General features: G+C 37.6%; 1 protein-coding gene across 6 annotated transcripts in view; it reads right to left on the minus strand.

Annotated features, from left to right (window-relative positions):
• ITSN2 (intersectin 2) overlaps positions 1-14,055 on the minus strand; it is a 139,894-nt gene that overhangs the window by 92,691 nt on the left and 33,148 nt on the right. For all 6 annotated transcript variants that reach the window (XM_088026335.1, XM_088026332.1, XM_088026331.1 and 3 more), the window contains 6 exons: positions 11,230-11,322; positions 9,471-9,534; positions 8,079-8,242; positions 6,513-6,719; positions 6,262-6,361; positions 5,288-5,427 (listed from right to left, as the gene is read on the minus strand). In XM_088026335.1, coding sequence (XP_087882461.1) covers positions 5,288-5,427; positions 6,262-6,361; positions 6,513-6,719; positions 8,079-8,242; positions 9,471-9,534; positions 11,230-11,322 — 768 coding nt within the window. The remainder of the gene's footprint in view (positions 1-5,287; positions 5,428-6,261; positions 6,362-6,512; positions 6,720-8,078; positions 8,243-9,470; positions 9,535-11,229; positions 11,323-14,055) is intronic.

Consider the following 14,055-nt stretch of genomic DNA (forward strand, 5'->3'; position numbering starts at 1 on the left):
TGCTTCTCCCTCTCCTACTCCCCCTGCTTGTGTTCCCTCTCTGTCTCTCTGTCAAATAAATAAATAAATAATCTTAAAAAAAAAAAAGGTCTAGTAACTAATGTTTCAGCTCTTGGGTCAAAGACAACTGAAAGTAGACTCCTTAGCATTAGGCAACAGAGCAAACAGGAGGAAGGAAGGAAGGAAGGAATGTAAATGGTTAAAAGCCTACTGGTGGAAGGCTTAAATATGTGCAAGGTGTGAATAATACAAACGGCTATAGAGAGCCAGCAGAGTACTCTACTAAAGCTCACTTGAACGTCTACACTGTTGGTCTGCCAATCCTTTGGATATCCTATTTCCTGTGCCTATAATGCTAGTCCCTCCTTCTCTACCTGGTGGACTACTCATCCTGTAAGATCCAGCTCAGATGTCATCTCTTCTATGAAACGCTCTCATATCCTCAGCATTAGTCACTTTCTCATCTATATTAATCACAGGACTAATCACAGGGAGAGGGACAAGCAGACTCCCCTGCTGAGCATAGAGGCTCACATGGGGCTCAATCTCATGACCCCAAGAATCATGACCTGAGTTGAAATCAAAAGCCAGATGCTTAACCAACTGAGCCATCCAGGCACCCCAAACACAGCACTTTTAAACCATTAATCAAATATTATGATTCTGTGACCTATATACCATGGACTCCTCAAAGATATGGACCATATTTTCCCCCCTCTGTGCATTCCAGTGCATCACAGAGTGCCCAGAAGATGTGACTCAGAAACTACAAGTCAATGAATTAATCTAAATAAATCACAAGAGTTTAGAAGGAAGGGAAGAAGAAGAGGAAGAAAATTAGACCACCGAATGCTACACTCATTTAACAAAGCATAACATGTAAGTCTAGGCCAGTCCCATCCTCATACACCTGGGGCTCATGCTCAGTTTCAAGACACAAGAAACAACTATTTTTTTCAAAAAAAAAAATCTTTCCCTAAACTATGAATATATAGCTTTACTCTCATTCTCTGCAAACTCAATACATGACCTTCATACAATGTGACATATACAAATAAAGTAACATTAGGGGACTAATTCTTCATAGTTGACTTTCCACTGACCTTCATATTCCACCTTTGTTTATACTGTATATTTTTAGTACGTAAAGTATACTAATCTTAAGTGTACTGTTTGATGAATTTTTACATAGGTATGTACACATGCAACCAACATCTTTATCAAGATACAGAATGTTTTTAGCACCTCAGAAGGTTTGTGCATGACCCCTTCCCAACAGAGTAATTATAATATTCTGATTTCTATCACCATCAACCAGGTTTCTGGTTCCTCAGGTTCATATAAATGTATTGAATAGTGTGGACCCTTTGGGCCAGGCTTCTTCCATTCAATACATTATCCATGTTGTTGTATGTATCAGGAATTCATTCATCTTTTTGCTGTGAAGTGTTGCATTATAGGAACACATCACAATTTGTTTATTCATTCCCCTGTTGATAGACCTTTACGCTGTTTCTTTCTCAGATGTTTTGAATGAAGCTGCTATGAACATTTTTGTACATGTCTTTTTAGACCACTTTTTATTTTGAAAAAAGAAACTTTAATGCAAAATGTAGTGCCCAAAGTTCATTTTTTAAAAAAATGGGAATTGTGACTTTTCATGAATCTTAAGTGTGCTGAATATATTTCACAGAATCTAAGATGCCATCAATTATAAGACACATCATTATTTTAGGTAACACTAAGAAAGAAAAAAACACTGCCAACAAAATCATGACCCAGTGCTAAGACACCACTGATGGTAACACATGTTCCTAATTTCAGAGATGTTATTAAAAAAAAAAAAAAATCAAGGAGTCGATCCCATTTACAATTGCACCCAAAACCATAAGATACCTAGGAATAAATTTAACCAAAGAGGCAAAGGATCTGTACTCAAAAAACTATAAAATACTCATGAAAGAAATTGAAGAAGACACAAAGAAATGGAAAAACGTTCCATGCTCATGGATTGGAAGAACCAACATTATGAAGATGTCAATGCTACCTAGAGCAATCTACACATTCAATGCAATCCCCATCAAAATACCATCCACTTTTTTCAAAGAAATGGAACAAATAATCCTAAAATGTGTATGGAACCAGAAGAGACCCCTAATAGCCAGAGGAATATTGAAAAAGAAAAGCAAACCTGGCGGCATCACAATTCCAGACTTCCAGCTCTATTACAAAGCTGTCATCATCAAGACAGTATGGTACTGGCACAAAAACGGACACATAGATCAATGGAACAGAATCGAGAGCCCAGAAATGGACCCTCAACTCTATGGTCAACTCATCTTGGACAAAGCAGGAAAGAATGTCCAATGGAAAAAAGACAGTCTCTTCAACAAATGGTGTTGGGAAAATTGGACAGCCACATGCAGAAGAATGAAACTGGACCATTTCCTTACACCACACACAAAAATAGACTCCAAATGGTTGAAAGACCTAAACGTGAGACAGGAGTCCATCAAAATCCTAAAGGAGAACACAGGCAGCAACCTCTTCGACCTCAGCCGCAGCAACTTCTTCCTAGAAACATCGCCAAAGGCAAGGGAAGCAAGGGCAAAAATGAACTATTGGGATTTCATCAAGATAAAAAGCTTTTGCACAGCAAAAGAAACAGTCCACAAAACCAAAAGACAACCGACAGAATGGGAGAAAATATTTGCAAATGACATATCAGATAAAGGGCTAGTATCCAAAATCTATAAAGAACTTATCAAACTCAACACCCAAAGAATAATCCAATCAAGAAATGGGCAGAAGACATGAACAGACATTTTTCCAAAGAAGACATCCAAATGGCCAACAGACACATGAAAAAGTGCTCAACATCACTCGGCCTCAGGGAAATCCAAATCAAAACCTCCATGAGATACCACCTCACACCAGTCAGAATGGCTAGAATTAACAAGTCAGGAAATGACAGATGCTGGCGGGGATGTGGAGAAAGGGGAACCCTTCTACACTGTTGGTGGGAATGCAAGCTGGTGCAGCCACTCTGGAAAACAGTATGGAGGTTCCTCAAACAGTTGAAAATAGAGCTACCATACGATCCAGCAATTGCACTACTGGGTATTTACCACAAAGATACAAATGTAGGGATCCGAAGGGGTATGTGCACCCCAGTGTTTATAGCAGCAATGTCCACAATAGCCAAACGGTGGAAAGAGCCAAGATGTCCATAGACAGATGAATGGATAAAGAAGATGTGGTATATATACACAATGGAATATTATGCAGCCATCAAAAGGAATGAGATCTTGCCATTTGCAATGACGTGGATGGAACTGGAGGGTGTTATGCTGAGTGAAATAAGTCAATCAGAGAAAGACATGTATCATATGACCTCACTGATAGGAGGAATTCTTAATCTCAGGAAACAAACTGAGGGTTGCTGGAGTGGTGGGGGGGTGGGAGGGATGGGGTGGCTGGGTGAAAGACATTGGGTAGGGTATGTGCTATGGTGAGCGCTGTGAGTTGTGCAAGACTGTTGAATCACAGATCTGTACTTCTGAAACAAATAATGCAAGATATGTTAGGAAAAAAGAAAAAGAAGAAGATAGCAGGAGGGGAAGAATGAAGGGGAGTAAGTCGGAGGCGGAGACGAACCATGAGAGACGATGGACTCTGAAAAACAAACTGAGGGTTCTAGAGGGGAGGGGGGTGGGGGGATGAGTTAGCCTGGTGACGGGTATTAAGGAGGGCACGTTCTACGTGGAGCACTGGGTGTTATGCACAAACAATGAATCATGGAACACTACATCAAGAACTAATGATGTAATGTATGGTGATTAACATAACAATAAAAAATTTAAAAAAAGAAGTAGGACTTAAAAATATAGTATATCTTATTTCAAGTAATTTGATAAAATTACAGAAAAGCGTAGTTATTATGTACTATTTGTTACATATAAAATAGCGAATATTAGGTTATGAGCCAGGATATAAAGACATGCCTGAACTTACCACCCAAACTTAACACTAGATCATTACTAAATGCTTTGAAGCAATGTTCCATGACTTTATCTCCACGCCTCCTTCATGAGAGGGAACTACTGTCCTGAATTTTGTGTGCATAATTCCCTTGCCCTTTTTTTTTCCTTTAGTTTCTAGTGGCTTTGACATACATGACCTCAGATGCAAGTGCAGGAGGCAGTGCTAAGTGTATAGAAAGGAGCAGTCCAGCCCAAGGCCCAGTCACCCTCTACCTTGTTTTTTTTTTTTTTTTTTTTTTAAGTTTTTATCACAGTTATGAAAATTTAAAGAGAACATTGCAGTTTTGCTTGTCCAATCAATTCCAAGGCCTTCTTGCTCCCCTGCCCCACTGCAAAATTAAGAGACATCATACTCCTATACTATAGACTACTTTTCAAATTCTCCAAACATACCATGTACTTGTTGCTCTTAAGATTTCTTCTCTGTCACCCTCAAATGCTATCACCTTCAATCTCTATCTGCCTAAACCCTAACTCTTCCTCTCATGATGGAGCTGAAATGCTCCCTTCCTATAAGATGTTTTATCTGATCTCTTTAGTATTAGCATCTCCCATTCTATGTTCCCTAAGCACTTTAAAGCTCTATTATCTTAAAACACATCTTTTATTTCTCTGTCTAAACTGTAAATTAGTTGCTGAGGGAAGAGAAAGGGGGAAAGTTAGAAAGTGGGAACTCTACTTGCCTATTACCCTCTGTTTATATCTCCTTCACTATCCTTAATTGGAAACGTTTGGATAATGTTCTAGCGTGGACTCAAAATGTTCTGTAGGGACATGAGGTCAAGTCTTATGGGCACATCTGCGTTGGAACATTAAAGGGTGGACAATGCTCACAGAGGTTTTAGTAAGGATAAGCACAGAAAGACCCAATGAGGAAGGGGACCCACAAGGAAAAAGCTGAGGCTAAGTCCCACACACTGGTTCTTGTCATAGGAGGTTCTTCTTTCACTGTACTGGAGGGTGAGGCTTAATCTTCTCAAGGGAGAGGTCTTTTTTTCCGAAAAGTTCGGTGTCTACCTGTGTGCTCAACTTCACTGTAAGAACTTAGAAGAAATCAATCAAGTTGTATCCATCTTTGAACTCTCACACAACTTAAAATATCTGTATTTATCAAATGCCTGCTAAATTTTTTGGATGTTAAAATTTTAGATGAGCTACAAAATACAAACTCAAAAGTTCTTCACTAGGAATTCATATAAAAAACTTTAACTTTCTCACATTCTTAAGCACTGAATGCCACTTACCTGAGAGGTATCCACTCATGCTTTTGTCAAGACTATTAAATTTTTGCCGATATTTTAATCTTGAAGGTTGAGGAACTGCCCACTCTGCAATCCCAGTCTTGGGCGAGTTCCCTGATAGTGAAGCAGTTGAGGAAGTTGAGCTATAACAAAATTTATTTAATAATTTTATGTTACTAAATAAAATACATTTAAACCTCATAAGGCAGAGACATTAAGAATTATACCTTCTATAGTACAATAGTAATTGCTTTTGTTTGATATTTGAAAAATTTAATTTCACCTCATTCTTAGGAAAGCAGATACCACATGAAGTACAGAACTACTGTATACCAAGAACCTACTATGTGCCAGGCCCTGTATTGTGCCAGAGCCTTTATGAATACTTTTTCTAATCCCCATGGCAAACTTAAAAGGTATTACTGTCTCCACCTTTTCGATGGGCAAACTATGGCTCAATGATGTTATGAAATACAAGGTCACACATTCAATGAGTATCTCAGCTGGGATATCAATACTCTTCTTCTGGGTTAAAGCTAACACTCCTGGTACACTGCTTTGAAGAGTATTATGATTTATATGAGGAGTGATGAATGAACATTGATGCTTTTGTGTTTTCTAAAATTTAAAAGATACTCAACCAGCAGAATCTGCTCAAGAAAAAAATTAATAATATACCATAATTATGAGACCTTTTGAGAAACATATACAAAAAGTACATTATTTTGGGCAAAAACTTGACTAATTAGAAATATAGCAGAACACTTTTAGTTTATGTGAAACACTTTTTCAAGCATTTACTAATTCTAAAAACAAAAAATTATTTTATATGAGTTATAAGAGTAAATTTACCTTAAGCATTTTACATTTGGCCACTGTAAAGTAAAACCTGGATAAGCTCAGAGCTTCAAAAAAAAGTCATTTGCAGATACTCCTTATTGAAAGCATAAAAAGTTGGAGGTTTTAAGCCTTCATACCTACTAGATCCTAAATCAATCAGAGACTGGGCTTTCTGTAAACTAGCACCGCTGCCGAGTCCTCCCATCATGAGACTGTAAGATGATGTATGAGGCAATGCTAAAAAAGAGAAAAGGAAAGAAAGAAATGAAGAAAAAGGTTCACGCTAAACAATATCACAAAGTATGAAGGAAATCTGTATTTATTGGGACACAAATGTACCAGTTTCTTTCTTTGACAGTTTCTTACTCATTAGCTAGGAAGTACTTACTTGAAGAAGAATAAGGAATGGATAAAGGCTGAATGAGGCCAGCGGTTCCATTTGGTAGTGATGATGTGCTAACGGAAGGCACTAGGGGAGCAGGCATCATTAAGGGAGGAAGGGTGGTCCCTGAAGTCGCAGAGGATAAGGGGGTTGCCATAGGTGCAACTGGAGGCAATGAGTGAGGCATGGACAGATTGGGCATGCTTCCCATTCCTAGAGACAAAACAGAACACATTTCCCAGCGCTAGCAATGGACTATAAAACACATGCCAGAAAACAAACTGACAGTACATTGGGCAGATCCATGTTTATACACACAGTATGGGCAAAAAAGTCCTCTAGTTAAACAGTTCATTAAAGCAGCATTGACTTAGCAGCGAGGAAGGTACACCACTGCTTTTAATATCAATATTCTGACCTGCGTGAACTACGGGAATGCCTTCTAAGGAGTTAAAGATTCTCTTCTAGCATCATGATGAAAGCTAAGCATCCTTTTCCAATTAAATATTAGTCCTCTCAAAGAGAGACTGTATCACCTGATTAAATGTGGGATTTTGTGTAAGGATAAGTGTAGTGCTGTTGAGTTACTCAACTCACACACACACACACACACACACACACACACACACACACACACACAAACACATTCCCCCAAGGTACCCACCCCCCAAAAAAGGATATTCTAGTTACTAGATATGTTAGAAGACCCATTTGTGCATATGCATTATTTGTAAGAAGGAAGTATGCCACATATTTCACTTTTCTTCTAAGTAACACATCCATGGATTTAAGAACAATTCTTTAAAAAGAATAAAATGATGACTTTTATTCACTTACTAACTGCAGATTACTAGGTACACTATATAAGATGGTCACACGATCTGGTATTTATCTCTAGAGCTCACTGCAATTAGTCAAAGAATTTAGTATTTTAAGATCTAACATCTGGAATGAAAGAACATGTTTCAGATTCACAGAGATATCTAATTGAATGTTCCATTCCAATGAGTGCTTCTTATATATACTTAATAAGAAACTGGCTAATCAAAATGAAAACAGATTCTCTCTGATGAATACGTAAATTAATGAGCACAAAGTCTGCAACTTTTAGCCCTAAATTTAGCTGGGTAATTAACCTTTAAATTAGAAAAATTTCTACTTAGGAATAATTTTAAGTTACCTCCCAACTTAAACCATTTCAAGTGAGTTTAAAATTGTTCACATTTTTTCTGTTACTCATACAGAGCAGAGAGGAAACTAAGAATAGTACTTAAGATCAGCTCTAACTGGGGGGTCATGTAATTTATCACCCAGCTGGGAATTGTGAAGGGGACACTAACCAGACTTGAGGCCGGAACAACGGGCGTAAGTCAGAACGGTCCCTGGGAAACTGGGTCACAAGGACACCCCTGCTGTGAGAGCGAGTGTAACATCGCATCTCAGCCGTGAAAATTAACTTGGAGTCTGAGGATTATTGCTGCATGCTAACAAACCCTTTTCTAAATCCCAATATTATGTATAGGAATCAAGTTTGACTATCAAATGCAGCCAATTCAATTAATAAATACATACCAAAACGAGCAGAAATTAATGGGGAGAACATAGGAGGTTGTTTCATAATAGGAGGGAGGACCACGGGCAACTGTTGGCCCTGCAGCTTTAGTTTGATGAGTTTCATCGCTATGGAGAACTCCTGCTGATCCATCTTCCCATCCTTGTTCAGGTCTGATAAAGCCCTAAAAGGATCATGAGGTGTGTAGACTGGTATGTAGGGTTAGCATTATTTTTAAGGATGATAAAATGGAAACAACAACACAGCATTCACACACAGATCATCACATAATAACCACATATATAAAATTAAGCAAATAAAATCCAAAAAGCTAAAACCTGTAAATTAAGAAATACTGACCAAAGACAGCATCTAATGAAATACTGCCAGTCTACACAGAATCCATGTAGAGAGAATCTATGAGACCTTTGGGATGAATTCCACCAGTGTGGACAGAAATAAATTATTCAAGAGTATAATCATTCTAAATTTAATCTATTAATTTGCCCAAATATTTGTTGAAAGCTTGCTATGTGTCCAGTACTCCACCAGGCATGGGAATATTCCAAGTGGAAAGAAAGATGGGGTAAGGGTTGATATTTATTGTAAATGCATTAAGAAAACAAAACCCTAGGGGTGCCTGAGTGGCTCACTCAGTGGGACAACTGCCTTCGGCTTTGTCACGATCCCAGGGTCCTGGAATCGAGCCCCACACGGGGCTCCCTACTCAGTGGGGAGCCTGCTTCTCCCTCTTCCACTCCCCCATTTGTGCTCCCCCTCCACTTTCTCTGTCAAATAAATAAAAAAAAAATCTTTTAAAAAATTAAAAAACCCTAGATAATATAAAGAACAATTTTGTTTAAGGTAGGAGCAGGAAAAGGGAGGGCTAATTTTGTGTTTATAGATGACGAGAGAAAAGAAATGAAATAACTACAAAGTAACAGAAAAAAGACTGAGAGTCTGCCAAATTATAAAGAAATGTTTTTCAATGGCAATGTATACATCTTTCCCTAAAAATTCTAAGGACGTTAAAAATTTGTCCAATAGAGGGGTGCCTGGGTGGCTTAATGGGTTAAGCATCTGTCTTCAGCTCAGGTCATGATCCCAGGGTCCTGGGATCAAGCCCCACTTTGGGCTCTGTGCTCAGTGGGGAGTCTGCTTTTCCCTCTGCTCCTCCCCTCTCAACTCGGGCTTGCTCTCTCTCAAATAAAATCTTTAAAAAACAATTTGTCCAACAGAACAAAACCCCAATTATTTTGTCATTTACTCAATAAAATTTATTTTCCTAAAAGATGAAGAAATACTTAACAACAGCAATGAGTAAAAACATCTTTATATTAACACTACATCAAAAACAAAATAAAACCAGACTATCAGAAATTTAAATTCATCTACAAGAAAGAACACTTTACCATATTTCAGCTAAAACAGGAGCCGGCAGGCCTGACTGTAAGAAAAAGGTACGTGCTTGATCACCTGAAGGTAATAGAAGCAAAAATCAAGTAGCACATTAGTAAATGGAATTCCTCCAATGACTCTGAATAATAATAACGGACAATAATAATAATGCTATTGCTTTATTGCCATTTTAATTGCAGTCACTAAAGAATTAAACAGAAATACACTTATAAAATTATTTACATTACATTAATAAGATTTAGGTTTTAAAACAAAAAAGCCACAAATGAAGTTATGTGTATTACTCAATGATGAAAGATTACATTATTCATCTTAGTTTTTTCATAGTAACTGGGGTATTACTTGATAATATTTCCATTTAATAAAATCCGTAATTTAAAACACTATTCCCCAGAAGAGTTCTAAATAAAAAAATACCAGGTGTTGGGAAAGACAGTCCCCCAGTGGGTCTCTCACGATCCTCTATGTCCTGCTGTATGTGACAAGAATGCAAGACCCTAACTGCTCTCCACCTGGGTTGCTTCTCAGGTTGGGTTTGCAGTGAGCAATCTTGAGGCATGATGAGGTAATATTCCCCCTGGGCTAAAAAAACAAGCCTGCTTGCTAAAAATGGTGGGTTCCCTCAGGATCAGCGTTCCTGTCCTATAACACAACTGCTGCATTTTTAACATTCTTTTGGGCTTTCTGCGTCACCCTGTGGGACTTCGGGGACAGAGAAGCCTATAAGAACATGGCTGAGGCTCATGCTGCTGGCTGTGCCATTTGTAACAAAGTCCTTTGTCTCTGACTCAGGAACCCTGGGTCTTGTGTCGCATCCATGAGACAGTAACAGACTACATTATTAACTTGTAAGTAGGGTAATCAAATCCCAGTCCTGATACCAGGAAAGGTAGCATTATAGAAGTACAAATAACATTAAGCTATAATGCCTAAGAGGATGGATTCCAAAATCAGACTGAAAGGTTTCACAGCAGATCAACACTAACAATCTGTAAATACAGGCAATAGTAGCTACTCTATAAGGTTGCTGTAAGATTAAATGAGATGATGCACTTAGGTATAACATCTGAAATACAGCACAGATTTGGTAAATATTAGTATTTGGTAAATATTACTGTAAATAAAGCACTCGGGTGCTCTGGCATAGGAAAAAAGTTTAATCTATACAAAAAAATTTGAAAGACACACCTAATTAATCCTCTTTAGGCTCTGGAGGTCATCTTGCAAAACAAGGGATAGTGCCAACAATCAACGCTTGGTATCAACTCTCAAAAACAGAGGACTAGCATGGTAAAAACAGATTGTAGAAAAAAACCTCTAGATTATTTTCAAGGAAATGGGCCTGATATATGTACTTCTTCTAGACTTAGTAATACTGATTGCTATACAGGGAACTGGCACAATGGATTAAGAGCACATTAATAAATTTGGTTGGAAAAAAGTCTCAATTACCTTAAGAAATAAAATGAAAACATTCTAGAAATAATGTTAAAGTGGGAAACTGGACAATTAAACTGAAATTGTTGGTTATCATTTAGGATTAAGAAAAAGATCTATAAGCCAAATCCAAAAAAACAAATTAAGACAGTTGCAGGTAAAATAAGAAAGCCACTATTTTTTTTAATGCATGAATTCTGATTGATAGGAATTTATCACTTAGTAATACAAAATTGATGGTAATCAAATTAAAACTAATTCTAAGACATTACATGAAAAGGAACATAACTCACAAATAAATATATAAATACAAACCTGTTATGTAACCTCCTGAGGGTTTGAGGTTATCAAACTGCTTGTCATGCTTAGTCCGTTCTTCAGAGGTAATAGCCCACATGTTTGGCCCTCCTAAACCATAAGTGAAAGGCAAAGAAATTATAGTATATATACAAGAATGCTCCAAATAATTCTAAAATGTAAACATGAATCACAGGTGTCCATTTAGTGATAGTACTCTATCCCTGCGTGATACAAACAGTAAAGCTCTATCATGACCATATATATATTATATGTACATAAAATATACATATATAGCACAGCCCTGAGGTTCTTCACTCATTCACCCCATTAACATCTATAGAACAATTACTGAATACCACTCACTTGAAATAGGCAATAAGCTAAATTATGGAAATAAAAAGATGAATAAAATATTATTCCCATCCTCTCTACACATTCAACATAGCTAATAACCACCTATATACTTCACTTTTGACTACCTTTTCAGTTTACTCAACTTCCACCAAAAAGAAACCAAGTATGTTTAGGTATATAAATTCATACATGTTTGCTGTTTATGGTATAAAAATCTGCCTTACAGAGTTGTTTCCAGGAATGCCTATCATTGAAAAGTAGGTACCCATATACTTTGAAGCACTAAGATGGACCTGATTTAACAAATGTTTCTTATCCTTAAATGAATGGATTAAAAAAAATCTATAAACATCCTCTTTTAAAGACAAGTTTTAAGATTAAAGTTAACAATACAGAAGCAGATGTACTGAAGAACTAAGTTCCCAAAACAGCCAAACCCACACACTTTCTAAATACCACACACATAGTAAACACCTACTTGGTTTATCAGTTTATTACAAAGTAAACAAATTAACCTGTCGCTACCCTTGTGACTAGGAGTGTGGATGGACTGCTTTACTACCGTAGGAACCTGGAAAACTGATGACAACAGGAAAACCACGACAACAACAAAGGATGACAAAGAAGGAAGCAGCTCACTTTCACCGAGTCCCAACTCTATGTCAGGGACTTTTTATGCAGTCACTCACTACTCCCACCGCTGCCCTATACATTAGGTACTACTATTATCCCCATGACAGGTGAGGGAAACCAAAACCCACAGTGGTAAAGTTACTTGCTCAAGGTCACACAACTAATAAGTGGCAGAGCTGAGATCAGAACCCAGGTAGCCTGAACTCTGTGCTACACTGTCTCTCAATATTTATGGATAAGATGCTCATGTTCTCTGTACCTCAGCTGCCACCTCTAAAAGTTAGGAAGATTATCTAAGTTTACACAGTTGTTGTAAAAAGTAATGTATCTACTCTAAAAATAACACTAAATATAATTCTTCATCTATTAGATTGGTAAAATAACAACACCAGCATTCAATGAAACTTGCCACATGTTAGGTATTTCTCTAAGAGCTTCATGTGTACTGTTTCTAAAAGTCTCACAAGAATTCTATGAGGTCACTATTCCTATTATTACTGTTTTACAGAGGAGGAAACAGAGGCATGGAGAGATTAAATAATTTGCCCGACATATCAAAGTTGGTAAGTGTTGAAGACAGGATCAGAATCCACAGACTTAATTGAGAATCTTAAACTATCTGCCCTGACAATAATTAAAAAGAAATAAACCCACAAATAGGTTGTCACTTGATTTCAACAAAGACGTCAAGTAATTCAATGGGGAAAGAATAACCCTTCATTGAACCGGGCTGAAAAAACAGAACATCCACATGAACAACAATAACAACAAACCATCTCAATCCTGCACGATATACAAAAAATTAATTCTAAATGGATTATAGAATTAAACACAGGAGCCAAACTATCAAACTTCTTGTGAAGAAAGTAAACAAGAAAATCTTTGTGACTTTGGATTAGGAAATAATATTAAGACACAAACAACACAAATGATTAAAACTTTTTGATAAGTTCGACTTTCTCCTTTCTTAAAGACACTGTTGTTAAGAAAGTAAAAAGACAATGGGGCATCTGGGTGGCTCAGTCGGTTAAGCATCGGACTTGTGATTTCAACTCAGACCATGATCTCATGGGTTGTGAAATCGAGCCCCATGTCCAGCTCTGCACTCAGCAGGGAGCCTGCTTGAGATTCTCTCCCTCTGTCCCTCCCCCCACTCATGCTTGGGCATGCATGAGCTTGCTCTCTCTCTAAAATAAATAAATCTAAAAAAGAAAAGAAAAGAAAAAGACAAGCTACAGACTGGGAGAAAATATTTGCAAAATATAATAAAGGACATGCATCCAACATATATATAAAGAACTATTCAACTCATTAATACAATCCCTGCTCCCCCATTCAAAAAATGGGCAAAAGATCTGAACAGACATATTAAAGATATACAGATGGCAAATAAGCACGTGACAAGATGTTCAATGTCACTGATCATCAGGGAAATGCGATTTTTTTTTAAAGATTCTATTTATTTATTTTTGAGTGAGAGAGAGAGGGAGAAAGAAAGCACAAGCAGGGGGAGGGGTAGAGGGAGAAGCAGGCTCCCCGCTGAGCAGGGAGCCTGACTCGGGGGCCTTGATCCCAGGACCCTGGGATCACAACCTGAGCCAAAGGCAGACGCTTAACCTACTGAGCCACCCAGGCACCCTGGGAAATGCATATTGAAACTACAGTAACATATCACTCCATGCCCATAGAATGTCTAAAGTTTAAAAAAAAAAAAAACTGCTGGCAAGAATGCTGAGCAACTCAAACTCTCACATACTGCCGGTGGGGAAGGAAAATGAGACAATTTAGAAAAAAGAGTCTGGCAACTTCTTATGAAGTTAAGTATGCATTTCCCATGCAACCCAGCAATAAACT

This window comes from Eumetopias jubatus, unplaced genomic scaffold (genome assembly GCF_037043125.1).
Source record: "Eumetopias jubatus isolate StellerSeaLion01/CBP00866 unplaced genomic scaffold, mEumJub1_p1.0 scaffold_9, whole genome shotgun sequence".
Taxonomy (NCBI): Eukaryota; Metazoa; Chordata; class Mammalia; order Carnivora; family Otariidae; genus Eumetopias; species Eumetopias jubatus.